Below are 26670 nucleotides of genomic sequence, written 5' to 3'. Positions count from 1 at the left end.
TAATTCTATTGACATTTTCCTTTTTTACCCACTAAGGACAGCCGTTTTTATCCTTGGCTGTATATCCAAGCCTGTTTGTATACTGCAAGTACAGCGTTTACACTTTGCATTACCGCAAATCGTGCAGCTTAGCTTGCCTTTGCAAGAAAGTCGCGTTGTCAGTTAAAAAATTGTTTGCAGCATACGTATTTTTGAAGGTGACTTTGTATAGTGACCTTTCTAAAGCGTAAATAAAGTCTTAAATCTTCGAATCGTAGATCTTTTACCTGGCTGAACAGCTCAAGTCCAATCGATGCTTTATCACTCGTCAATACTGTTTTAGCCGTCGAATAAAGCACAAATATTTCGTATATGAAATTATCAGGATAGCTGGCTATGCACTTGTTGCATAACTGTAACGTCGCTAGCTACACCTTCCCTGCCTCCTTACCTCAAATCACTTTCACCTAACCTAGTTTCACAAGCCATGTCTGCCTTAATTTCAGTCAAAACCCTTTTATCATGAGATTCTTCGAATATTTTCACAAAAAGTGTTGCGCCGTCTCATACTCTTCAATGGAACTTAGTGTTTCTGCCACAGAAAATTTTGCTTCTATGGATCTGTACTTGAGGAAATAGGCCTGCCTTTATGGAGGTTAGGCACTTGAACAGATTTGACTTTCTGTATGAGTTTTCAATTATTTCCCTATAATGTTTGATAGCCGCGAAAGATGCACTTATTGCCTCTCTAAGCATTTTAGCTTGTTCTATTCCTTTTATTGGAGGAAGATATAAAGGTTTGCTCCAGTACTTTAAGCCTGATTTTGAGCAGGTTATATGGTAGGTTAAGTTTTTGATATTGTTGCGAGAACTAGTTTTAACTGCTTTCTGTTTTAGCTTCGCGATTGAGTCTGCTGTTTTATTTTATACGACATCAATGTTATGTAGTTTTCTGGTACAAATGGTAAAGGGAAAGAGGAAAAAAGGCAGGTGCCATATAGGAACCTGTTCCTCACATCTACTTCTTTCATTACCTAGTTGTAATTTTTTGAACGCAAGGAAGTTTATAATCCACTCCTTGTAGTTCTTAGTTCGCGGAGCACTTCCGATTTATAGGCATTGCTAACATCCGTAGAACTTATTATTACTTTGTAGCCGCTTGTGCAGAACAAAATTTATACATACTATAGCAGATTTTCATTTCCTATATAGAACTTGGTTTGTTCCCAAGATCAGAAATAATATTAAGGTTGCAGTCTTCCCTTGGAGGTGGCACTATTGTCCGTCATTCATCAGGTATTTAATTAGTAAAAATTATTAATTAATTAATGCTATTTAGTGCGGTCCCAGATAAGGCCTTTAGTAGTTTATAGGTAATTGTATCCGTTCCACCCGCCGAGCTATTTTCTATGATATTAGGAATATGGTGGCTACCCCCGATCCTGATTGGATCGGTCTTCTATCTAAGAGGAGTGTTGAATCTGGTGAAAGAAAGATCGAAAACTCCCAAGAGGAGAAGATTTTCAAAGCTCTTCAGTAACGCGAGGACTCTCAATCTCAGCGTTGAAAGGATTCGTTTGAATATTTGGCGGAAAAAGCGTGGCCCAAATTGTTAAATTTAGTTTCAAGGTGCAAGTACGAACTATTAGTACATAAAAGTTTCGCGTCTGATGTGGTTGACTTCCTGTTCCTTCTATTGTCGGATAACACATAAACAGCGCTATAACAAAAAATACATTTTTGGTGGCATTGCATTGCATCACATTCAGTGTTCCCACATTTGATGCAAGTTTTTTTTACAAGAAAATTGTTTATGACCTAGACCACATTGTCTAAGAGGTGGAATATAGAACTCTACTTTTAGTTTAGTATACACAAAAACTATGTACCTACATTGCATTGCATTTTTGACTGAACACACTCCAAAGGGTGTAGACAGAGTATGTCTGCTAAGAGCAATCCTTATGGTCTAAACACGCTCTGACCATCGCAATAAACATGATTGCCTAAGTAATATTTACATTAAACTATGTAGAAATGCTTACAGCTCTCCTGATTCTACGCTATATTACCTACCGGTTATTTGTTACGACTTGCCATACTTCTTCGGCTTTCTGCAGTCTTTGGAATGGTGGCCTGAACAATTAAATTTGTAGCCCCTTAGACGTTCATCGGTGCGTTGCTTTAATGCTGTGCGTTCCGGCAATGTAATGTGAGCAGAATGCTTTCACAATTTCGTTTAGTAACATAAAATTGTGCGATCTTTCTTGATTCCGGAGTTGCTTGTCAGGAGTTCCTTCAGCGAGGTAGTCGGCGAATTTTTCATAGCTAATGTTCAAATCCGCTCTTGGGGCGATCTTGTCATTATAATAATTTGTGAAACTTTCTTCGGGCACCCACATTCGACTTTGGAACCTAAGACTGCGTTCAACCTTTCTTCGTGTGTACCCGCTATTTGCTTATCTTTTTCAAGCAGAGTCTTTTGAAAGCTTAAGGAGCTTCATCTCTTTTTGCAGCATTGTCGTTATTGCGTTGCGTTCTGCTTAAGTACAACTCTCGCTATCGCTCTCTTCGGCGTGCCTTACTGGACGACACCCAAAAGTGCCGCTACGTACCCAAAACATGCTGCTTCGAACACACACTCCATCGTTGTCGTCGTCAATAATATTGTTGCTTCTTAAAATTCTGTCGTTGTTTGCACCGTTATTCCCACCATCATTTGTGTTATTGTTCTTAAAATTGGTCTTCAGCTGCAACAGTGAATAACTCTCAGCGCTTATGTTTTTACATTCCATTTTTTATCTATGTAATGGTTTTGCGGACCACTTCTTATGTAATTTATCAGATTTTAGTGGTATCAAATAAAACTCAACTTCTCTTATATTTGCTAAGAACAATCCTTATGGTCTGAACAGACTCTGACCTTCTCTTAAATACTAATTTCGTATAAACTTAAGAGCTATTTACATTAGTGCTTACAGCAAACATGACTTAATACTAGCAATAAACTTGTTTGCTTGAGTACTGTTTACACTAACCCATGTAGAAATGCTGACAACATGAACGCCCGTGATAACACCATGAGTTTCAAAAGCCGTCCTTGAAATGAAGGCTCTTAGACCCGTTTGTTTCAGTTGATCATTTAACAAGACATTGTTTGCGACAAAAGCGCATTTAATGCTACTTTATAAAGGGTATGGTCTATCTTTGTAATTCGGTCCATATCTTTAAACCTATAGGGTTTTGATTTGATCTTATAGTGATTTACCACTATTGGTTCTGTTATCCTTGGCAATTTCGTGCATCTATTAAAACAAAGACATCACCAAGAATATTTTGTGCGTGTCTATACAACTCTGTCCGTACTTTTTCTTATACCGTTAACTGTCACGCTATCCATTGTCTCACTTACTCTTCTGTCATTTTATTGACGGTACTTTCCTCATTATCCATGTTTTTCACATGTGCTTTTACGTTTTTTTTCTAACCTCAGAGGCTTCACTTATATTAACACTTCTGTCAATGTTTTTTGCTTTATATTTCAAAAAACTATCTTTCGCCTCATTTTCTTTTTTAAACGTTTCCCTCTCGTTAAGTTTATGCCCGATACCACCTCAAAATTATCTGCCGTTGACACCCTCGACTGCAATGGCGACGAGTCCATTACGGCTTTTGATTTTTTTGTCGCCGTTCGCGGCAGCCTCGTGTGTATGAAATGTATACATTCATTTGCTGTTGAAAAAAAAAAAAGTATTTTTAGATGTTGAACGCCCACCTGATCGAACTCTATGTTCAGTGAATGTCGATATTTTTTGTTTAATATAAACCGTATTTGAATAGTCTGTGGTTTTTTGAATAAAAAATAAATTTTTCGGCGAAAAATCGTTTTATTTAACCGTTTTTATTTTTATTTTTGAATCAGTCAATATGAAGGCCCTCAAATTAAGTGTTTGTTTCAGTGATGAGCTCTTCATTCGATCCAAATCTCTTACCATCCAGACATTTTTTTCAGGTTGGGAAACAGTTCGTAGCCCAATTTATGAATTTTTTACATGGTGACTACACACTTGTGCACCCGCGCATTGTCTTGATCTAACAGTAGTTTTTTCTTCGCCAAATGCTGTCGTTTCTGCTTCAAGTCAATATTGATTCTGCGCAAAAGCTCTGAGTAGTATTCGCTGGTGATCCCTTTTATGCTTTTCAAGGTTATCGATGTATATGACGCCGCGTACATTCCAACAAACTGTGGCCAAAACCTTGTGAGCACGTTCACCCGGTGAAATCCACTGTCTTGATTGTTGATTGACGATCAAAACGGTACAAAACCTGGTTCGTATTGCACCTGAACAGCGCCAAGTACTTCTCACACAGTTGCGTTTATGGTCGAGTGTGAGCAATTGCGGCACCTATCGCGCGGATTGTTTTTTTCATATCTAAATATACGTGTAATATGTGATGTAACCGCTCAGTTGAGATGCTTACAGCCTAAGCCACCTCATACATACATGCACCTGCACTCTCCGATCGTCCAATATTATTATTTCATGGATTTCATCGATGGTTTCTGGCGCGACGATCTCTTTTGGGCGACCTTAACGTTCGGCGCCACTTGAGCTGGTACCACCACAACGGAGCTCAGTAAATCAATGTTTAACCATTTATATTGAAGGTGCAAACTCGCCATAGTATTTATCAAGCCTTTCCTTGGTTTCGGTGATGTTTTTTTTTTACGGAAAAAATTATGCTCAATCAGTACAAATTAACTTTTTTCCATTTTCGTTAAAATTCACGAGTAGGGGAAATTTAAATTGCATAAACTTATTCATTTTGAACAAATATATTTTAATTTACTTATTCGACTACTACCTCACTTATTTTTTTATTAATTAAAAAATATATTTTATGAAACTTCTTTATTGTATTAATAATGGTAAAATGCTTTTGGCGCTTCTTTTCATTACATATTCCTGATTCCTTGGTTTATGTTTTCAGTGAAAATACGCTCACTGACATGTGGTATAAAAAACAATGCATCAATTGATCAACTCGGAAATCAGTTCCCAGTTATTTGTAACAGTATTAGAATTTTGAAAAAAAAATACTCCTGACGTGATAGTATCTGACTGAAAATCAATCTCAGTCAAAGACAAGTACTGTGATAATATTTACAGTTCCATCCAAGATTTATCGATAAAAAAAGTTTTAAGTTTAATATGTCAAATCAAGTTATGAAACGGTAGAAACAAGCATTTAACACTTCCTTTTATAGTTAAATATAATATTCTACAAATTGATTTACTATAAAATTCTTTTACAATTAGAATTCTTTTAAGTTTATGTCTATCCTTTTCCTATTTCCGTTTTGTTTTGGTTCACTTTTATTTCTTTTCTTTTTCTGCTCTCTTTTGTTGTTTCCAGAACAAATAAATGCAACAACTACCGCCTGCATGCCCTTGAACGGGCATCTGCTCACTGCAGCTTCGTCAATCGCCAACGCCAACATCAGCATCTATTCTCATACCAATGCAGTACTAGCAGCGACCAACAATCGCCCTCCTGCTGCAGTTATCGGTGTTCCTCCTGTTTCTACCGTGGCTGTCAGCGTCAATGGCACTTCATTGAATACTTCAAGTGGCGGCAATAACTATACTAATCCGCCTATATTCAACCACCCGCCCATCATTTCACCCACATTCATCGAACACAAGTACTCGGCGAATACTTTCAAAGAGAAATTTTTGGCAAACCTGCGTGCCAACCATACTAGCGCCCACAAATCAAATAATAATATCAATGGTAGTAGCAACAACAAACAATCGTCTGACAATTGCAATGCTACTACCAATGACAGTAACAACAATAATGGCAACAATGCCAATGCGGTCGCTAATGAAGCTGGTACCGATAATTTGATGGGCAATCACTCTAGCAGCGACTCAACAGCCAACGCTACTGTCGGTATCGATGACTTGTGTTCCATACAACAGCAATTAAGTGAAAACTATAATAAGAACACGATTTATCAGAAGACAATAAATTGAACGCTTTCAATGAGACGACCAGCTTCAAAGTGGTGAAGTTGCGGAGCTGCGTGCAATATCCACGTATTTATATATGTCCTATATATATAAATAATACGTTAAATATTTGGCTGTGACGAAGATGACGAAGACTACAGAAAGGCAAAGCGGCGAGTGCAACAAACAAAGAAATTTAATTCAAAAAGTATAATAATTAAATAAACAACAATGCACGAGAGAGAATTGAAGGCTGGGGTAAAAGCTGAAGATAAATGGTGGGTGCAAATTGGGCGGTTAGTTGAGATGCTATGACACTCCTCATAATTGCGAGGTAAAGCTTAATATTTTTCAGTTTCGTTTTGAGCTATACGATAATCTGCATATTTTTTGTATTAGTTAAAGCTTTTTGTTTAAATTTAAATCATATTTCACGATTATTCTTTTTCCTAATTTCATCGCATTGAATTCATTGTACACATTTTTTGCTTTAAATACGAGATTTTGTCAAACATTTATTTACATAATTGGATTAAATAAAAATGGGGCCGCACGGCCGCTGATGTAATACAGAAACTGCAATATGAAAATAATACGATTTATAAATCAAAACTTTGTTTATTTTTCTGTGGCGAGACTTTTGTCAAACGTTTGGTTTCTGTAATTACTTTTAGGCGACTAATAATTCCATTGCAACAATCGTTACAGAATCGTCCTTTTTTAACCTGTGCATGTAGTATAATTAAGTATAATAGTGAAAAGAAATTCTTAAGTATGTGTACTATCAGCAACTAACATAACGGAATGACTTTTACATTCTTATACAAAACTAAACTGTCTTTAATTTTTGGTATCCAATGTCTCAGCAGACCAAATGTTCGCAAATCATACCGCCTGCGCCGGGTTTTACAATCAAAAAAAGTTTTCAAAGGTTTTCTGCTCACATGCGAGCTTGTGTGCGGACATTTAGCCAGACTCGGTAAAGGCTCGTGTGTTGGTCAGCTGGGGTAAAACATACTGCCTATAAATGCCTAAATTTATCAACAAAATTACTCTTTTGTATTTGTTTGCAGCGTAAACTTTTTGAATCTTTTTGGGAGGGAAAAGTATTTTAAAATACTTTTATACAATATTTACAGCGAGTGCAAATTTAAGAATTTCATGTCGCTAGCTGAGTGAAAAGTTGCTAAGTCCACTTTTTATGAAAACTCATATTTTAATTCAGGATAAATAAAAATACACCGTTTCGAAAAGGAGTATGCTCCATACTTGTTTTATGTTTTTTCGTTTATATTCAATGAAAGGACAATTTTCTAAGTCCAAAAGAAGCTCCGATAATTCCATGAGGCCAAAATAGAACGAAATCTTTTAATAAAGATCGAATCCCTCTGATTTGTATGGAGTTTTGCTTTGCTTTAAAAAGGAAAAATGTTGTATTCAAAGTTTTGCGAAATAGTACTTGAAGAAAATGGCCATACAAATTTTTTTCTTCCTGTAAAATTTTTAAATTGGGACTTAGCAACTTTTCACTCTAAGCTAGCGATACATGGACATATGTATGTAATCGAGCAAGCATGAATTTTCGAAATAATTTCGTAATTGAATTTGGGTTATCAGACTAAGTATTGGCAGTGCACATTGATTTCATTGCTTTTGGCTGCGTACTCGATGCACTTAAATAAGTCTCTACCAAAAGCTAATAAGGTATATAAAAAAATAAAAATAAAAAATAAAAATTATCGTAACTAACAAAACTCGCTGTACCAAAAACTATCTCAAAGGAATACAAGCATTATCCTAAACTCATACTTACCCATTTACATGAATATATATGTATGTATAAACAAAAATATAATAGCATTCGTAATGTTACGCTAAGGCACTCGTAATAAAAATTAGGAAAATTCTTTATACTAAAAATCTCGATAAAAAAAAATTACATACACACATGCAAATGTATGTAAAAGTAAGCTTTAAGGCCAAATTTGCATTTCTTTCCACGCGAACTAGCTGCCGCCAGTTTTTCATATCCTTACCTCTCAGTCTTACTGTCTCTTAACACACTCGCTCTTAAATACAATAGTTTATGGCCATTTTCACAGTAGAGAGTTGTCTCATATTCGGGAGTTAATCAGCAATTAACTTCTGAATATGATTGCACTCTACACTGTAAAAACAGCCCTTTTTAGCCTGTCAAATCATTTGATTTTAACTTTTTCTGTAGCAAAATGTAACGCTATTTGTATATGATACGTATGCATATGAAAATTTGTTTATTCTCTTTAACTAGTCACTATTCTTATAGGCAAATTATAACTAATTTATGGTTTAAAAATCGTATTTATAATTATTTTTGTACATAATGGTTAGCGTAGTTGGTAAATAGTGAAATATTAGGTGCGTTAATTTGCCGATTAGTTTGAAGATATGATGTCAAATGATTGAAATTAATAAAATATGTATGTATCTAGTAACTATGTATTTTTTCTTTAAAAGAAACCCTTGAAGTAAGAAATAAAAATAAACAAGCTAATGCCTACTTGGTAAGGAGCGCGGCGTTTTCTTTTCATGATTTTTGTTAATGGTCGTCGCCTTTACAATGCGTCTATGTACAATTCATTAAGAAGTTATACGCTCTGTTCACTTTTGTGCATGTATTAAGAAGTTAAAATTGAATGTTAAAAATAATAAAATGGTTTACATAGAAAGTATGATTATCAAAAAATAAAAAATAAATAATAATAAATGAATTGTGAAATAAAGTCTTAACCCATACAGCTAAAGAATATCGCTTTTCTATGCCTACTAGTGTGAGTGTGTTCAAGGTTCCAATTATTGTACTACGTAAAAATACATACATATGAATACATAAAGCATAAAGCTCTAAAAATAACCTAATTCAAAAGGTTTGTAATATTTGTATCTAATAATCAGCCTAATCGCCAACCCCATGTGAATAAATCGTTACCATAGTTTAACAGGCAAAATAAAAACAAATTGCGAAACTTTTTTTGTTTTGCTTTATAATTTTTGGCAATATTTGTCCACATGGAACTCATAATATGGCCGAATAGAGCGATTAAAAAAAGCTTGACATTAGTTTTGTTGTAACGATTTCTTTATCTTATTTGGTTTTAGAAAATATGTGTATTTGATGTTTCTGCTGTCGAAAGTAGAATTTATTAAATCGTTACCTAAACCAACTCCCGTTTGCAATCCCAGCAGATAGTTTCAGGAGCTAAAAACCCTTGCAAAAGGATTTCTTGAGTGTCGCGAGGCCCTCCACTCTGCGTTTCTTTCTCCTTTCTTTTGTGTACGGAGTGGCACAAATTGAAGGTCTTCTGCTTTTGCTACCCATAGAAGGCACTTTCGAGGAGTTCTTTCAAAGCTGCTTCTTTAATTCATAAAAAAACATACTTTAAGGTATTTATTTAAATTTATCAAATATGTTTTATTGCAACTTAAAATGAATATGTTAAATTCATTAGTAATGATAAATAATATTAACTTCCACATTCGCGTAAATTGTAAATAAAAAAAGCCCTTCAATAGGGCTTGCAAGGAAGCACTTTTTTCTTGGGTAAACTTTTAGAATCGCTTCACTTAAACTATATTCACATTACAGCATAAATTACTTTGATTTGGTCAAATTACTTCACCTAAATCAAGTAAGTTCACATTTTCATTCAAAATGTCTATAGCACGTGTACGTACGAGTGTGTAGTTTGTACTTGATTTCAAAAAACAAATGGTTACATACCTTAAGGCATGTTTTCAAATTTCTTCAACAGTGGAGGCTAAAATAAATGAAAGACCGTTTTTTCTTCAATTCCTTCTTGATTTATGATAAATTATTTCATTTCTATTTACAGCCCGATTCTATACACTTGATAAACTGAAAATCTTTATAATTTGTCAATTTTTTATTATTCATCAAGAATTTGTATTCTAGCACAGAAATCAAAAGTTCTTTTCTTGATAAATTATCAAGATTTAAAATGCTTTTGACAAATTGAAATTTGATAAAATTTCTTTACAAAAAATTTATCAAGAAAACACAGAATAGGGCGGTTAATTTATTGAAAGATTTTACAAAGCGAAATTACTTGATTTTAGCATGATTTGCATATAAATTACAAATAAGCGTAAATTACGATAATGTGAATATGATTTAAGAAGACCTACCTTAGTTATCTTCTGGGATTCTCAATTCTATGTAATTTTCTTTTAATTTGAAGAACACTCTTCATTTGATTTTAACAAGCGGTATATAAAATTGCTATCTCTTAACCACCAACCCAAGTAGGACTAACAATTAAAAAAACTTAGTTCAGTTTTATTCATATATGTAAGTACATATGTACATACATACATACATATGTATGTATATATGTAATTGTAAGAAATATATTTAAAAAAATTACACCGTAAAAAAATTTTAAATGAAATAAAAAGTAAAAAACATAAAAATAAAAAAAAGAAGAAAAAAAAAACAATAAAAAGTGAAAACATTGAAGAAAAAATATTTCATCTTATATAAGACTGCTGTGTTTTGTTCGTAAAACATATATGTATACTATGTAAAATTATTATAGTAATAATTGTCAATATATTGTACTATACAAAGCAAACAAAATATCAACAATACAATAACTAATCACGATTATAATATTAATATTTTTATGTAAAGCATTATCCTTAGCATACAATATTAAATATACAAATGTGTAAAAATATGCATACACTACATACATATGTATTTAAATATGAATAACAATGTAATGATATTGAAATGAAAGGCAAGGAATGTTAGTTAAATATAAAAAAATATATTTCTTTTTTGCTTTATGTGATCTATTACCTAAATACCTTCATACATTATACATACACAACCATACATAACTACATATATACTAAGGTGTATACACATACATACATACGTACAGTATATATACACACACATATATTTAATTGGAAAAATAAATGGTCCTTTGAAAAATGTCAAATTACGTGTATTTTTTACTTTACGTTAAATAAAAAAAATAGCTGCACATAAAGCTGGTTTCAAGTCACATAACACTGTTTGTTTTGTAACTTTTTCAGTAAATACTAGCAGCGAGACTGGATGACGTGGGAGGATGGTTCCGTGCGTAGAAGTGGAAAGCTTTTGACTGTCATTCACCTGGGAGTAGCCAGAAGTGATTATTGTGCGTACGGTTCAAACCGCAGCTCACAACGTCCGGATATTTAAAGAACAGAAAGCCTCGGATGATACCCCCTTTTGTTGATGAGGACGACGGCAAACGTACAAAGGTTTTAATGCCAAGGTGGACAAAGAAGGGATCTTTGGCGCCACTGTCGGAAAATTCAGCCTCCACGGCTAAACTTCCGATAACGGACTGAGTACTAGGTTCCGCCATAAAAAGACCACCAAGCTACATGGCTGTCTCCAGATCGAAAAACGAGAAAACAAATCGACCACGTTGTGATAGACGGAAGGCATTCTTCCAGTGTTTTAGACGTACGTACACTCCGAGGGCCAAACATCGACTCGGATCACTATCTTGTTGTAGCCAGGATACGCACCCGCCTTTTTGCAGCAAAAAATGTGCACTCACCACTGCAAGGAAAGCGTCGAAAAGCACAACAAAAGGCCAATTTATTCGCCACTAGACCCACACACTAGCTCTCTGAGAGCTAGAAAGGCGACCCCGCCATAATCGCCAACTACCCCAGGATCAGTCTTCTAAGCATAAGACTGAAGCCCAACCTCAACGAACTGATTGGACCTTACCCGTGTGTGGCTTTAGGCCTGGCAAATCCAACATAGATCAGGTATTTACAATAGGCCAAATCTTGGAAAAGACCCACGAGAATAGGATCGACACAAACCATCGATTTCAAAGCCTGTCAGAATTTGGAAGGACCTCTCCGAGCCGTTTGATACCAAACCCGGTTTCAGACAAGATTTCTCCCTTTCGTGTGATTTCTTTAATCTGATGTTGGAGAAGATAATCAGAGCCGCAGAACTGAACCGCTCAGGGACAAACCTTTACAAGAGCGTATAATTGCTGGCGTATGCCGACGAGATCGATATTATCTCGGGATTAGATAGAGAAGCAAAGCGAATGGATCTGGTGGTGAACGAGGACAAAACGAAGTATCTCCTGTCATCACACAAACAGTCAGAGCATACGCGTCTTGGCACCCACGTCACTGTTGACAGTTACAAGTTTGAAAAAGTAGACGACTTCGTTTATTTGGNGTATGGCGCGTAGCCGTTAGACCATGAAAACATCTGATGAAGTGGCTCTTGGAGTTTTCGAGAGAAAGATTTACGGACCTTAGGCATTGGCGATGGCGAATACCACAGACGATTTAACGATGAGCTGTAGGAGCTTTACAACGATATAGGCATAGTGCAACGAATTAAAATTCGGCGGCTGGGCCATGCCGTTCGAATGGACAGAAGGGCGCCTCTCCGTTGGAAAGACCAGATGGAGAAGAACTTGGCTTCACTTGGGCATTTCCAATTGACGTCAGTTGGCACAGAAGAGAAATGACTGACACCGCCTACTTATGATCAAGCGCTGTATCTCAGTAGCCGCTTCACCAGTCCTTACCAAACCCGGTACGAGCATTGCCTAGGGTCTAGCTAAGAGATCTGTTGAAATTCTTTGAAATCAAGCAATAACCACGCCCACCTACCCAATAACGGCATTTTACAGAAGAACGAAAGCTGCGATAAATCAGTACCTACTGAAGCTAATTCACTGAAAATCGGTTATTGCGATGACTTAGCAGAAAGTTAGATTAATAAAATATTTTGAATAATGAACGTGGCGTCGCCCTCTTATGCCCGCAAACGTGTACCTCGGTAACCGATTTATCAATTTCTACCAAAATTTGTTGTTGTTGCAATTTGTTGAAAATTTTATCAAATCGGGCTTAAATTATACTCCGATATTGCAATAACAGAAGAGGCTAATTTACTCAAAGTTAATAGTCATAACAATCTCTTTGCAGTAAATAAGACTGCTATAGACTTTGAGGAATTGGGCGTGGCACCGGCCACCTTATGACTACAAGGGGTATCTCGGTAACCACTTTATCGATTTCTACCACACTTGGTTTAATTATATCATTAAGTCTAAGTAAAAAAATACCCCTGCTTATCATGCAATGGTAGTTTAGAGAAATTGAAATTGAAACAACAGTATTTGATATCTGCGCCGATTTTGCCCGAACTTATACTTCTTTCCCTGATTTTTATCCCTCGGTTCTCTGGCTTCTTTTGCCTTTTGATAGTTTTACAGGTTTAACCCGGAAAAGTTGGGGAACGCAACTTAAGAGTGTTCGCTATGCAAAAAACGTGTACTAGTTTGTACCAATTGTTACCAAATGGTGTTCGTTTGGCCAAAAAGCCAGTAAAACTTGCAAGGAGAGAGCACAATTTGGACATTTCATTTGGAGGGGAAGTTGCGAATTCATGCTGGGAAAATTTTTGCCAGCAAGAATTTGCAAGCAGGATTGTGGCACACGGTTGCATTTTGGTCAACATTAATTTGAATCAACAAGTTCGTTAAATTTAAAAATTTACAATCTTGTTACGATTTACTAAGGAAAGAAATATGTAATTATTTGTTTATTCAATTAATTCCAAACATTTGAAAGGTACTCGGTTGAAATAGCTGTATTCGTAATGGAAACGCAGTTCACACCACTGTCCATATAGGAAATCCGACAGTGATTTCCACAAAGAAATTGAAGCGTATGTTGAAGAAAGTCAGAATAAGAAGAAATATACGTATTGGTACTGTTTTGTTTTCCACCTGAAATAATTTCAAAAAATTATTATGTTCGAAATGCAACCGTGGACGCCAGCTGGCGGTGAAGCTTGAAAATGTTTGCTCATTCCTGTTCGCGCAAAACTCAGGAAGTTTCTTTCTCAGTATTTTAGTACTGGCTAATTCTTAGGAGCGATTTTTCCAGAGCAATGTTGAATCGCCTGGAAAATCGCCTCATGTAAAGGCAGCTTAAGCATCAAGAACCCCGTATTTATGGTCTGNAAAGCCAGTAAAACTTGCAAGGAGAGAGCACAATTTGGAGATTTCATTTGGAGGGGAAGTTGCGAATTCATGCTGGGAAAATTTTTGCCAGCAAGAATTTGCAAGCAGGATTGCATTTTGGTCAACATTAATTTGAATCAAGTTCGTTAAATTTAAAAATTTACAATCTTGTTACGATTTACTAAGGAAAGAAATATGTAATTATTTGTTTATTCAATTAATGCAATTAATTCCAAACATTTGAAAGGTACTCGGTTGAAATAGCTGTATTCGTGATGGAAACGCAGTTCACACCACTGTCCATATAGGAAATCCGACAGTGATTTCCACAAAGAAATTGAAGCGTATGTTGAAGAAAGTCAGAATAAGAAGAAATATACGTATTGGTACTGTTTTGTTTTCCACCTGAAATAATTTCAAAAAATTATTATGTTCGAAATGCAACCGTGGACGCCAGCTGGCGGTGAAGCTTGAAAATGTTTGCTCATTCCTGTTCGCGCAAAACTCAGGAAGTTTCTTTCTCAGTATTTTAGTACTGGCTAATTCTTAGGAGCGATTTTTCCAGAGCAATGTTGAATCGCCTGGAAAATCGCCTCATGTAAAGGCAGCTTAAGCATCAAGAACCCCGTATTTATGGTCTGCTCTATGCTTATGTTATACGAAATTATTTTACATATATAAGTTGCGTTCCAGATGCTTCACGATATTCACGAAATTCACGATTTGCAGGAACAGCTGTTTTCCCCATTAATAAACCTTATGGGAGGTGGTCACCTGGAACGACTTCCTGTAAAAACCTGCAAATCGTGAAGCATCTGAAACGCATCTATTCATATACATAAATGAAGCATAGTGAAATTGCTCGGAGCAACTGTTAATGCAGCAGTAAGACTCAAAGAAATCAGATCATGGATCAAAGTAATCTCTAGTCTTTCAGATATCTTAGGAACATAAACGTGTCAAAGGTGTATCAAGAAGAAGTGTTCGCCATCCAGGAGACCTCATGGAATCTAGCTCAAAGATATAGAGAGAACAGAAGAGTCTTTATCCTCTTTGGATAACTCTTTCGTCCTATTTCCTTATAAGAACTTTTATTTGCTTACATGACGCGTCGCATCAATGCAGCAGTTTCAAGATATGCTTCAGGAGGGTGCTGCTCTTGAGTCAACGTGAACTAAGAAATTTTACGTAAAAAACCGATTTTCATTTTCAGCGCTATTTTTGCATTCGAAAAATCGAAAACGCCGCGAAGCAAGCGTTCATTTGATAGTACATATATGAACACTAAAATTTTTTTATTAATTAAATTATGTAATTATTTATTAAAAAATATTATTAGAATACAATTAAAATCAACACTTTATGCTGGGTTTCTACTAGGCATTAAATGAAACAAATTTAAATGACAAAGTTGGCGTTTACGAATACCATGGTACGTTAAGAAAAATGTTAAATTCGTTTCCAAAATATTATGTAATACCTCTATATTGGCAGTATGCTAACTTCTCAATGTGTAAGTATTCCGAAATCAAAGTGAGACAGTCAGTACCGTTTTTGTGAATGTATTGTGTACGTGAGCGCCGTTTTTGTGTATGTGTTGTATACATGTTTATTTATAAACGTATGTGTCCCTCTTCTTTCGTACGTGTTTGTTGATTTATCTGTACTGTAATGTTTTCGGACGGTACTAGCTCTTACTGCCAATATAAGAGTGTGTATTACATATGTATATGGTTTCCAAATGGCATTTTTTTATATGCCATGCATTTTTCGCCATATCAATGCCAAGTAGAATTTCAGCATTACACATCTTTGATTTATCCGATGTTGCTCACTTTTTATTACCTCTCGTGCATATTTAACATATTGTTTGGCTGGAATATTGTGATAATGTTTAATATGTGTACATAGTTATAATTACAGATGAATGATTACAGTATTTTTCATTTGTATATCATTGCGTTATTGGTTTAATATTTACAAATATAAAATTGTGTATCTATAGGATTTTATTTTTTTGAAGCCAACTGCGCAATATACGAGCTGATTTTCTCTAATAGCATGCGATTACCATTCGCACTTGCTTTATTTTGTACGGCATATAATGTGTTCATATCACGTTGTTCAAATGCGCTATCCGCAGCTTCATCCCATAATCTACAAAAGTATATTGTTTATAATTATAGTACATATTTAAATATTGTCTTAAAACTCACTCTGCACGTAAATACCAATGCGCCTTCCGATCGTCCCGACATTTCATAATGTATTTGCGTGCCTCATGCAAATTATTTTGCTGTAGACACATTTCTACAAACGGCTCATAACCAATGGGACTTTTTTTACTTTTTGCAAATTTCTCCAAGTCATCCCATTTGTATTTTTCAGACAAGGTTATAATGCGCAACCACCAAAAGCGCTTATCTGGTACCTTGAAGTCATTTTTGATCTTTTCCGCTTCTTTGAGCTCTCCAATCTGTAGCAACAGTAGCATCGTGTCATGTATGGAGAGACCATTGAAGCTGATTTGATGCACCTTGCTGTATCTAAAAATTATTCGACTTTATTTGGAACTTTTTGTAAATTATGCATTGAGGCTCACTTGGGAGTTAATACATTCTTTTGCATTTTCAATATTTTTCCTGTGTCAGCACACAATTCAGCCTCGACATGCTTTCGCCCCTGTGTATAACTATTGGCTATGATAGGCAGATTTGACTCTAAGCTATCGCTCTCGAGTGCATTGCGGAAATGGTACTCGGCAATGGATTTTTGGTCATCCTCTTGATTGTAGATATCATACAGCGCAGTCCGACTCCATTCGTTCATCATTTTCTTGTAGATATTTAAAGCCATAGGATATTCGCGTATAATTATCTGAAATGTGGTATTATTACATAACTGATGGTATTTTTAAAAGTTATTTACATTAAAATTTGCAAGCATCATTTTCTTTTTAATCTCCAATAGCACAGTAGCCACCAGCTCCGTATCCCCAGATTGCGTGGCACTTCTAATGGCGCGGTCATACTTGCCCAATTTTAGCAATAGCGGCACTTGCAATGATGCGCGAGGTTCCAGTTCAAGCAGCTAATAAATTAAAAATGTATCACATTTTTGCATATCTACAAATTTAATATGTTCATGCAAATACTTTTATAGCAAGTTCATCGCGTCCCACATCATGCGCCTTTTCAGCGATGTTACAAAAAGAGATCCCTTGCACTGAAGGATTTTTGAATTTTTCGGTAATTTTTCGCGCAACCTCATTATCGTCTGTAATAAAATAGTTACTTGCGTTGTAAGTGGGACGAATTCTTATTTGGCTTACTTTTGTCATTTACAACTTTGTGGTAAGCCCAGTGTTCTAAAATCCACGACTCTGGTAATTTCAGGTGTTTTGCTACCTGTATTGCAATGGCATAATGTTTCCGAAAGACTAGGCGGCCTAGCACAACTTCCGGTTTCAGATGACAAAATCTAGAATAAAATTTAAATCGCGCACCTTTAATTTACTAAGATATAAAAATTTGAAGCAAATTACTGTTTATAAGTCAATGGCATTGCAATTTTTTCATGACGTAAAGCATTAAGCACGCGTAGTATTCTGAGTATCCGCATGTATTCATCAGGATTGTGTGAAGGAANGAAGAAAATTACTGTTTATAAGTCAATGGCATTGCAATTTTTTCATGACGTAAAGCATTAAGCACGCGTAGTATTCTGAGTATCCGTATGTATTCATCAGGATTGTGTGAAGGAATGAAACCTTTGCCAAAGTACGCAGTCTTAAATGAAAGTTATAATATATTTAATTTTTTATGTGTAGCGCAAATTAGCAAAATTATTTACACGTAACAGGCTCTTTTGTGTCTCCGTGCAGAATTCATAACCTGCTGCTTCGATGCATTCATCGACTGCTATGTCCATTTTGTTGCGAAACAAACTCAAATATTCATCAGCTTGGTGTGATTTTTCTTGGTATTTCTTTTGTGCCTCAAATAAAAAGCTGGAAGGTTCTTGGCTGTTTACCGCAAATATATTTTGTACACACTTCGGCAACTTTTGAATCATTTCATGTGCGTTGTTAGTTATAATTCGTACACCATCCATTTCGGCCACGAGAAAAATTGCTGGATCATAGGTGAACAGATTTTTATCGCCATTGCGGTTAACAACCAATAGGAATGAAGGATAGGATATGACTACAGCATCAGCCTGATGGTTCTCAGAGCTCATAACCCATTCAATTTGCCGTGGAATATCTTTTCTTCCTGTGTCAAATTCACAATATTTTTTATTCATATCTACTGAGCCTAGCCATAGGAGCCCATTATTTGTATACAACGCTAGATTTTGATGATTGTAAGACACTGACATGAGTAGTATGCGTTCGAAAGGTCGGTCAAAGAGATTTCGTTTAATCGTGCCCACGGACTCGCCAGGGAATAATTTAATAATTTCTTGATCACGACCCAACAAACAATATGTGTTTCGTTCTTCTGTGATTATTTCCCAACAAGTGCATTCTGACACGGATTCTGAAAAAGCCATACCATAAGAATGTATATACTTACATATATCATTTAACTNTAAGCAAATTACTGTTTATAAGTCAATGGCATTGCAATTTTTTCATGACGTAAAGCATTAAGCACGCGTAGTATTCTGAGTATCCGCATGTATTCATCAGGATTGTGTGAAGGAATGAAACCTTTGCCAAAGTACGCAGTCTTAAATGAAAGTTATAATATATTTAATTTTTTATGTGTAGCGCAAATTAGCAAAATTATTTACACGTAACAGGCTCTTTTGTGTCTCCGTGCAGAATTCATAACCTGCTGCTTCGATGCATTCGTCGACTGCTATGTCCATTTTGTTGCGAAACAAACTCAAATATTCATCAGCTTGGTGTGATTTTTCCTGGTATTTCTTTTGTGCCTCAAATAAAAAGCTGGAAGGTTCTTGGCTGTTTACCGCAAATATATTTTGTACACACTTCGGCAACTTTTGAATCATTTCATGTGCGTTGTTAGTTATAATTCGTACACCATCCATTTCGGCCACGAGAAAAATTGCTGGATCATAGGTGAACAGATTTTTATCGCCATTGCGGTTAACAACTAATAGGAATGAAGGATAGGATATGACTACAGCATCAGCCTGATGGTTCTCAGAGCTCATAACCCATTCAATTTGCCGTGGAATATCTTTTCTTCCTGTGTCAAATTCACAATATTTTTTATTCATATCTACTGAGCCTAGCCATAGGAGCCCATTATTTGTATACAACGCTAGATTTTGATGATTGTAAGACACTGACATGAGTAGTATGCGTTCGAAAGGTCGGTCAAAGAGATTTCGTTTAATCGTGCCCACGGACTCGCCAGGGAATAATTTAATAATTTCTTGATCACGACCCAACAAACAATATGTGTTTCGTTCTTCTGTGATTATTTCCCAACAAGTGCATTCTGACACGGATTCTGAAAAAGCCATACCATAAGAATGTATATACTTACATATATCATTTAACTTTACTACCACAAAAAATGATATTTTTTGTGATTAACTAACTTGGAATTTCTGGAAGCTGTCGTGTACGAACGTCTTTCGCGTTATTGAGTTTCAAGAATATGCGTCCGGTTGTTGTAAGCACGGCTATGCCGGTACCGGAAGTGGATTGAAATATTTTAGCATCCACAATCTAAATTAAATATTTATAATTGCAAAAAAGAAATATTTTTTTTTTTTTTTTATCAAACACACACCTTGGTTAAACTAGCCTCTTGGCCCATACTGTATGAGTCCTTTTCGTTGCCAAACATGTCATAAATAAATACTAATGCATCATCTTGGACACAAATAAGCTCCTCCATATCTGACCAGCCCATATTAATTAGTTTGCCGTGGTTCCACTGTAACCAATTTGGAATTGTGTAAAAAGATTCATTTACAAATATGCATTATTTTTTCCGTATTATATACAAACCATGATTTTGCCCAACTCCAGACCGGCTGTGTCGAATATGCGTATCGTGGGTTTGACACTACCTTTAACTGGTATAATTTGCTTTGGATCTCGCATCACGGCTAATGGTCCACCAAACGGTGCGCCCACAACTTTCATGTACTCCAAGTCCACATCCAGTGGCCAGTCGGGAGTAAAAAGGTCCAATTTTCTTGAAAATGTAGCGCGTATATTGAACTGGATTATACATAGTGAATATAAAACCTTCGATATATTACCTATACGTATCCGGGCGTAGGACGAACCAATCGCCCGTGTTATACATAATCGGCATTTGGAGTTTTCTTTGTTTAGTAGAAAATCGAAAAATTGCAAGAAACTCCTACTTGCAAAATAATAACAAATGCACTTAATGATTAGAAATGGAAACATTTAAGCAATGTTATCGATATATTTGTTAACAAAATTTAAGACTATCGATATCGTTATAACCAGTAGGACAGTGATAGGACTTTCTAAAATTACAATGGATGCAGCACATTGTATGTAATTCTTGAATACTAGAAGTATTTTTTGTTGCGAACCCGAACGAGTCTGGACTAGTCAGAAATAGTCAAAATCAGTCAGATTTTATTGGGAATCGATCCCGTACTCGGTTCTCTGACTTTTGAGAGGACAAAAAAGAGAGNATTCTAAAATTACAATGGATGCAGCACATTGTATGTAATTCTTGAATACTAGAAGTATTTTTTGTTGCGAACCCGTACGAGTCTGGACTAGTCAGAAATAGTCAGAATCAGTCAGATTTTATTGGAAATCGATCCCGTACTCGGTTCTCTGACTTTTGAGAGGACAAAAAAGAGAGTAAAAAAGGTCATCTCTCTGTCAGAAGTTTCCAGTTTTAGTCCAAAGATTTTTTGCTGGCAAGTTCTGGTAAATGTGTCAAACGATCAGCTGTAGTGTGTTTGGCAACCAAATTGTAAACAAAAGAAAAGTACACTCTGCTAATGCATGTTGAAAAGTATTTAATTACTTGTTTAAGTGGAAAGAAGAATTTGAAAGTATTTTTGGTTATTTATATGTGGGAGCTGAGTGTGTTTACGTATAAAATAAGCAAAAATTACAACCAAAATTTGGAGGTTATGTTGTTGTTGACAGAAGTTACAATTTTTTACTAGAAAGCTATCCCGCACTTTCCAATGTTACTCTCTCGCTCGGAGGAATTTTTATTTTTGACAGATTCACTAGTTTCAGTCAGAGGAATACCGAATTGGACCTTACATATATGTCGAGCACCATTTCTTTTTTTCTAAAACTGATTAATGCCACATTCACTATCGTAGGCCCTTTTTAAGCAAAATATAAATAAATGGCTGCCCCATTTCATTAACTTGTTTTGCCGTGCTTTCCTCCAATTTTCGGCGCTACTGTTTGCGTTCATGCATTTTTTGTAGAACATTAGTTGTCAACTGAACACTGTGCATTAAGTTGTCAACTAGATCAGCTGTTTTGATTCTCTGGTAAATGCAAAACGAATATGTGAATAACCGTATATCATGTAAATTGTTGCTAAATTTTCGGGTCTAACGTGTTCTGGAATCAATCGGTTGTAAAAACTAATTACATTAACTAATAACAAACACAAAGCATACGGGTGAGTGGCAGGAAGATTAAAAGTGCAACAATGCGCGTATGTATATATATTTTAAATTTCATCTTTTAAATCAAACATTCCATCATGCAGTGCACACGTGTCAGAGCCGCCAGGTTAGTCCAACAACCATCTACAAATATGGATACAAGTGAATCTCCAGGTGTAGCAGAAGGTGTGGACGCACTCACGTTGAATAGTCCTGGTGATGTTAAAGTAGACAAGGTACCGAACGGTGTAGAGGCCACGGAAGATGACGCAGATGTTGTGGATCCGTGGAATGTAACCTGTGCTAATGATGAAGGCATAGATTACGACAAGCTAATAAGTAAGCAATTTTTTATTTTTATTTTAGTACTTCAATAACTGAAAAAATCATTTGTAGAACGTTTTGGTTCCTCGAAAATAGATGAAGAGCTGATAACACGATTTGAAAAGATAACTGGAAAACCAGTACATCATTTTATACGTCGTGGTATTTTCTTCTCTCATCGTGATTTTCATACGATTTTGACTCTGAAGGAACAAGGAAAACCATTTTATCTTTATACTGGACGCGGACCAAGTTCGGGATCATTGCATATCGGACATTTAATACCATTTTATATGGCCAAGTATGTGTTGACATGTTAAGAGTATTAGAGTATTAGTAAAGTAAAGACGATTACAATGCCTTTTAGTTCATAGCAGGGTTGTTGCGAATATTATTCGGAAATAAAATCTTTTCCTTTGGTATCAAATGAAAGAGGACTTAAATATGTAGCTTTAAAACTGAAATGTATAAACGAGGGAAGTCACAAATTGAAACATGTTTCAATAAAAAATTTTAATTAATTACTATAGAAAAAACCTTGTGTCAGGAATATGCATTTCTTTAGTATTAAATTATGAAAGAAATATAAATAGAGGCCGTTCATTATTTCTAAATAGTTCTAGTTTAAAGCTATTTCAGTCCTCTTTCATATGATACCAAATTTGTTTAATTTGGATAGGCGGTTTCTTTAGTATCCGAAAAGGACTTTTATTTTGGAATAATATTCGCAAAAACCGTGGTTCATAGTATGAGCGGCTAGTTCTTGTATATTCTTGTATGTTCTAGTATATGTTGACATGTATGAGTATTACCGTANTTATCCGAAAAGGACTTTTATTTTGGAATAATATTCGCAAAAACCGTGGTTCATAGTATGAGCGGCTAGTTCTTGTATATATATTCTTGTATGTTCTAGTATATGTTGACATGTATGAGTATTACCGTATTAGTAAAGTAAATACGATTAAAATGCCAGTTAAGTTCATAGTATGAGCAGCTAGTTCTTTTATTTTTTTACTTGCATATATATTTTTATAACATTTTATGGCACTTTATTAAATTCTTCGCATTATCTCCTTTTACTTCCCATTAGATGGTTGCGAAAAGTAAATACGATTAAAATGCCGCTTAACTCTTTTATTTTTTTATTTGCATATACATTTTTATAATATTTTATGCCACTTTATTAAATTCTTCTTCTATGTCCTATATACTTCCCATTAGATGGTTGCAAGAGACATTCGATGTACCGCTGGTTATACAGTTAACTGATGATGAGAAATCGCTGTGGAAGGATCTGAAAATTGAAGAAGCTATTAAATTGGCATATGAAAACGCAAAAGATATTATAGCTATCGGTTTTGATGCAGAAAAAACTTTTATCTTCAACGACTTGGATTTCATTGGGTAAATTTTTAGTTTATTAAGTTTTATGTCTATTTTAATGTATGCATATTTGTTTCAGGAAATGCCCTGCAATGTATCAGAACATTATTCGCATTCAAAAATGTGTCACCTTTAATCAAGTAAAAGGTATATTCGGATTTGGTGACTCTGATATCATTGGAAAAATTGGTTTTCCTGCCGTACAAGCTGCACCAGCACTCTCCAGTACGTTCCCTTTTATTTTTACTGGAAAGAAACCAGTACACTGCCTTATACCATGTGCGATCGATCAAGATCCGTACTTTCGTATGACACGTGACGTTGCACCACGCTTGGGGTTTCCAAAATGTGCGCTGCTACATTCAAGCTTTTTCCCCGCACTTCAAGGCGCGAAATCAAAAATGTCAGCCAGTGATCAGAATTCAGCAGTATTCCTTACCGATACACCAAAACAAATAAAGAATAAGATTAATAAATATGCATTTTCGGGTGGACGTGCCACAGTCGAGGAGCATCGCAAATTGGGGGGTAACCCAGAAGTGGATGTAGCATTCCAATTGCTGAAATTTTTCCTAGAAGATGACGCCAAGTTGGAAGAAGTGCGAACTGCATATGTGAAAGGTGAACTTCTAACCGGCGAATTAAAAAAGATAGCTATCGAAGTGGTTAGTCCTATCGTTGAAAAGCATCAAAAATCGCGTAAAGCTTTAACCGGGGAGGCATTGGCTAAGTACTTCGAAATACGTACATTGAAATTTGCGCATTAGTGTTGGAATAAAATTACACTGAAATGTATTTCATAGAATGAATATTTATTTTTGATTGATTATGTGAGATTATTGTCCAAGGAGAGCTTTACATTAAGTTGCAGTAATTACTTAACTTAGAAAAGTAATAAATATAAACAAATCGCCTGCGTACGGGATTATTTGTTATTTATAGTGGACTAAACTTTTTTTTTTGTTCGAGTATATGTACATATATCTGTAATAGTAAAACGGTAATATCTATTGACCTACTTATGATTTATTTATAGATTTTCTATCCTATGCATGCACCCTGCAGGAAACATCTGGTTCCAAGGTTTTCTTTTGCCTATGCATATAAGTAGTTCTACTATGACTCAAACGTACCATTTAATTCCATTCAGGTGGTCTACTCATTGTGTAGTGATTCGAAAAGCAAATCATTCGGATTTGAATAATACGCTTTATGAATTTGTATTATTCCCTGTTGCCTTTCGAATCGCTGGGTTTTCAAAATAAAGCTCCTTCCTGTCTATGGCTGGTTCCGAAACGTCCAACGTTCCCTCTGTTCGGAAATGCATGAATGCAAAAAATAGTATGTTTTATTTCTTAACTATAATTACATAATCGGAATGCCCGATTCGCGTAATATTCAATCGCATTTAACTGTTGTTACGAAATACCTTAAAAGCTTAAACGCATAATAATATTGGAAAATCACATCCGTTGGGCCAATCTTAACACAGGAGAGCTCGATATACTCAATGGTGCAACAGGTCGATTTAATCTGACATTCAGGGAACCTTTCCTCACTTGGCGATTTTTAGTAATAACTCGACTCCAACGCCACCTGGCAGCACTTTCTGTAATTGTATTGCTCTTACCGTTATTAATACATATTTAGAGATATTAGCTAAATAGAATAAATACGATTTTTAGTACTAACTCAACTAAGTGCCAACTGGCGGGTTAAATTGTGAAACGAAATCATCCAGAGACCCACGCAAAGACACACAAAAAATCCAGTTAAAATCCGGACACCCATTTAGGAGGACTTCACTCACAAACACACCTACAGAACAATTATAAATACATTCAAAGATAGCTAAAGTCGGTACGTTTGTAGGCCTTTTCAAATAGCCCCATTTTTCTTCGTGGGTATGGGCTTGATTTCATATACATACATACATATGTCCATACGAAGTCCCAGTACTGCACCATGAATACTTCCAAAAATAATGCAGTATGAAAAATTCGGTTTGTATGGGAGCTGCCACGCCTCCTTTTCAAATAAACTCAATTTTTCTCTATGAGACCTCCGTACCAAGTTCTAATATTCTATCATGAATTCTTCCAAAAATATGCAGTATGAAAAATTCGGTTTGTATGGGAGGTGCCATGCCCCCTATTCCGGTGGCACCAATTTTTCTCCAAAAATATGCGATTAAAGCAAATTCCCGCTTACTTCGCGGCGCCTAATCGATGATAGGAGATTGTGTGGGTAATTTGTCTATTTCAGGGATATTTGGCAAAAAACAACTATACAATGAGAAAATGGACATTTCATAGAAAAAACGATTACCCACAGTTGGTTAGGTTAGGTTCTGCTGGCTGACCTTAAGAGGCTCATATAGACGAATATAACGTCCATAACATTGCCAGATCCGATTACGACCTATGAACCACTGCTTTCACGCAATGTTAAAGAACATAAACCTTGATTCTGTTCTTCTTGTGGATAGTAGGAAATCGGCAAGTTTCCTATCGTATGAACTACAAACCACATAATCTTTGCATGGCTGCAACCCTGAGTTCTTTTTCAAAGCTTCTCCCCTTGGCGGCACATGAGTAGATCTTGTGATCTTTTGATTTGCCGAAGAGGAATTCGTGTATTCGTCACTAGTGAAGCGTCTAAGAGTAAGCCCTCCTTGGCTAGCTCGTCAGCTCCACACCCTTGTGTTCCGGAAGCCAATATATATGGGCGATTTTAGCCATCTTATAGCCTCCTTAGAGTCCGCGAAGGTGATTTAATTTGTTTTTATGAAGAAAGAGACTTAATTGCCGCCTTACTATCTGTGTAAATGTTTACTTGCTCGCTGGGCGGGTTAATTTTTGCTAGTATCTCTGCCGCTTATTTTATTTCAATGACCTCGACTTGATAGTTATACAATGATCTGGTAGCTTAAATGACCTTAGAATTACGGATTCGGTGCAGTATACTGCAGCCCCTTCGCCCATTTTAGAATTGTCTGTGTAGATGTGCGTTTCGTTCCCTTTCGTTCTAGAGACCTTTCGAAATTCGGACGCAGGATCATGTAGTCTGTTCGACCGGTTAAGGATGACGCTATGCTACTGTGACCCTACGTTCTGAATCCAGTCTTGAACGCTATCTTCTTGGCTACCAAGTCCATTGGTGGTATGTGGAAGATTGTGTGGAGCGCCGCTGTCGATGCTTCCCTTAAGGTAACCCGTTATACTGCTCATTGAGAGCTTGTAAACACTCCGCAGTTTTTTAAGGTAAGTCTTCTTTTTCGTTCC

General features: G+C 35.8%; 3 protein-coding genes and 1 long non-coding RNA gene across 7 annotated transcripts; 2 read left to right on the top strand and 2 right to left on the bottom strand.

Moving 5' to 3' along the window:
• Positions 1 to 3889: 3889 nt before the first annotated feature.
• Positions 3890 to 4762, bottom strand: LOC108374003 (uncharacterized). The gene is made up of 2 exons (XR_001849010.1): positions 4554 to 4762; positions 3890 to 4265 (listed from the first exon to the last, which is right to left on the bottom strand). It is a non-coding gene; the product is annotated as an uncharacterized LOC108374003 (long non-coding RNA).
• Positions 4763 to 4834: 72 nt separating this feature from the next.
• On the top strand, positions 4835 to 7840 carry LOC108374002 (transcription factor mef2A-like). Its single transcript, XM_017629952.1, has one exon. The coding sequence runs from the start codon at positions 5316 to 5318 to the stop codon at positions 6018 to 6020; it is 705 nt and encodes a 234-aa protein (XP_017485441.1). The 5' UTR covers positions 4835 to 5315; the 3' UTR covers positions 6021 to 7840.
• An 8175-nt stretch (positions 7841 to 16015) lies between these two features.
• Positions 16016 to 20485, bottom strand: Vps16A (vacuolar protein sorting 16). 3 transcript variants are annotated; one of them, XM_017629949.1, is made up of 13 exons: positions 20315 to 20479; positions 20058 to 20247; positions 19837 to 19983; positions 19643 to 19772; positions 18863 to 19551; positions 18774 to 18798; positions 17610 to 17712; positions 17397 to 17545; positions 17220 to 17341; positions 16994 to 17155; positions 16668 to 16942; positions 16282 to 16611; positions 16016 to 16222 (listed from the first exon to the last, which is right to left on the bottom strand). In XM_017629949.1, the coding sequence occupies exons 1-13, from the start codon at positions 20368 to 20370 to the stop codon at positions 16075 to 16077; spliced, it is 2526 nt and encodes an 841-aa protein (XP_017485438.1). In that variant the 5' UTR covers positions 20371 to 20479; the 3' UTR covers positions 16016 to 16074. The 3 variants fall into 3 exon arrangements, with proteins under 3 accessions (XP_017485438.1, XP_017485440.1, XP_017485439.1); XM_017629950.1 differs by having other exon boundaries at positions 16066 to 16222; positions 17610 to 17686; positions 18748 to 18798; positions 20315 to 20485; XM_017629951.1 differs by lacking the exon at positions 17610 to 17712 and having other exon boundaries at positions 18671 to 18798.
• A 1001-nt stretch (positions 20486 to 21486) lies between these two features.
• Positions 21487 to 24329, top strand: TrpRS (Tryptophanyl-tRNA synthetase). Of its 2 annotated transcripts, none has more exons than XM_017629948.1 (5): positions 21487 to 21690; positions 21781 to 22015; positions 22073 to 22301; positions 23225 to 23407; positions 23466 to 24329. In XM_017629948.1, exons 2-5 carry the CDS (start codon positions 21829 to 21831, stop codon positions 24151 to 24153), a joined length of 1287 nt encoding a protein of 428 aa, XP_017485437.1. In that variant the 5' UTR covers positions 21487 to 21690; positions 21781 to 21828; the 3' UTR covers positions 24154 to 24329. The 2 variants fall into 2 exon arrangements, with proteins under 2 accessions (XP_017485437.1, XP_017485435.1); XM_017629946.1 differs by having other exon boundaries at positions 21497 to 21726.
• Positions 24330 to 26670: the final 2341 nt, after the last annotated feature.

Source organism: Rhagoletis zephyria, unplaced genomic scaffold, assembly GCF_001687245.7.
Source record: "Rhagoletis zephyria isolate East Lansing unplaced genomic scaffold, Rhagoletis_zephyria_1.1 Rzeph_scaffold_07226, whole genome shotgun sequence".
NCBI classification, from domain to species: Eukaryota; Metazoa; Arthropoda; class Insecta; order Diptera; family Tephritidae; genus Rhagoletis; species Rhagoletis zephyria.
The sequence above is the reverse complement of the archived record's forward strand: the minus strand, read 5'-3'. Positions and strand labels throughout refer to the sequence as shown.

What these genes read in the sequence shown, in the direction of transcription:
- LOC108374002 (XM_017629952.1), top strand. Translation starts at nt 5,316, where the DNA reads ATGTCTATCCTTTTCCTATTTCCGTTTTGTTTTGGTTCACTTTTATTT.
- Vps16A (XM_017629950.1), bottom strand. Translation starts at nt 20,370, where the DNA reads ATGCCGATTATGTATAACACGGGCGATTGGTTCGTCCTACGCCCGGAT. An exon ending in ACAGCTTCCAGAAATTCCAA is followed by an intron (nt 19,552 to 19,642) that starts GTTAGTTAATCA and finishes TGGCTTTTTCAG; the next exon opens with AATCCGTGTCAGAATGCACT. An exon ending in AAGAATGTATTAACTCCCAA is followed by an intron (nt 16,612 to 16,667) that starts GTGAGCCTCAAT and finishes AATAATTTTTAG; the next exon opens with ATACAGCAAGGTGCATCAAA.
- TrpRS (XM_017629946.1), top strand. An exon ending in ATACCATTTTATATGGCCAA is followed by an intron (nt 22,302 to 23,224) that starts GTATGTGTTGAC and finishes ACTTCCCATTAG; the next exon opens with ATGGTTGCAAGAGACATTCG. An exon ending in AACGACTTGGATTTCATTGG is followed by an intron (nt 23,408 to 23,465) that starts GTAAATTTTTAG and finishes TATTTGTTTCAG; the next exon opens with GAAATGCCCTGCAATGTATC.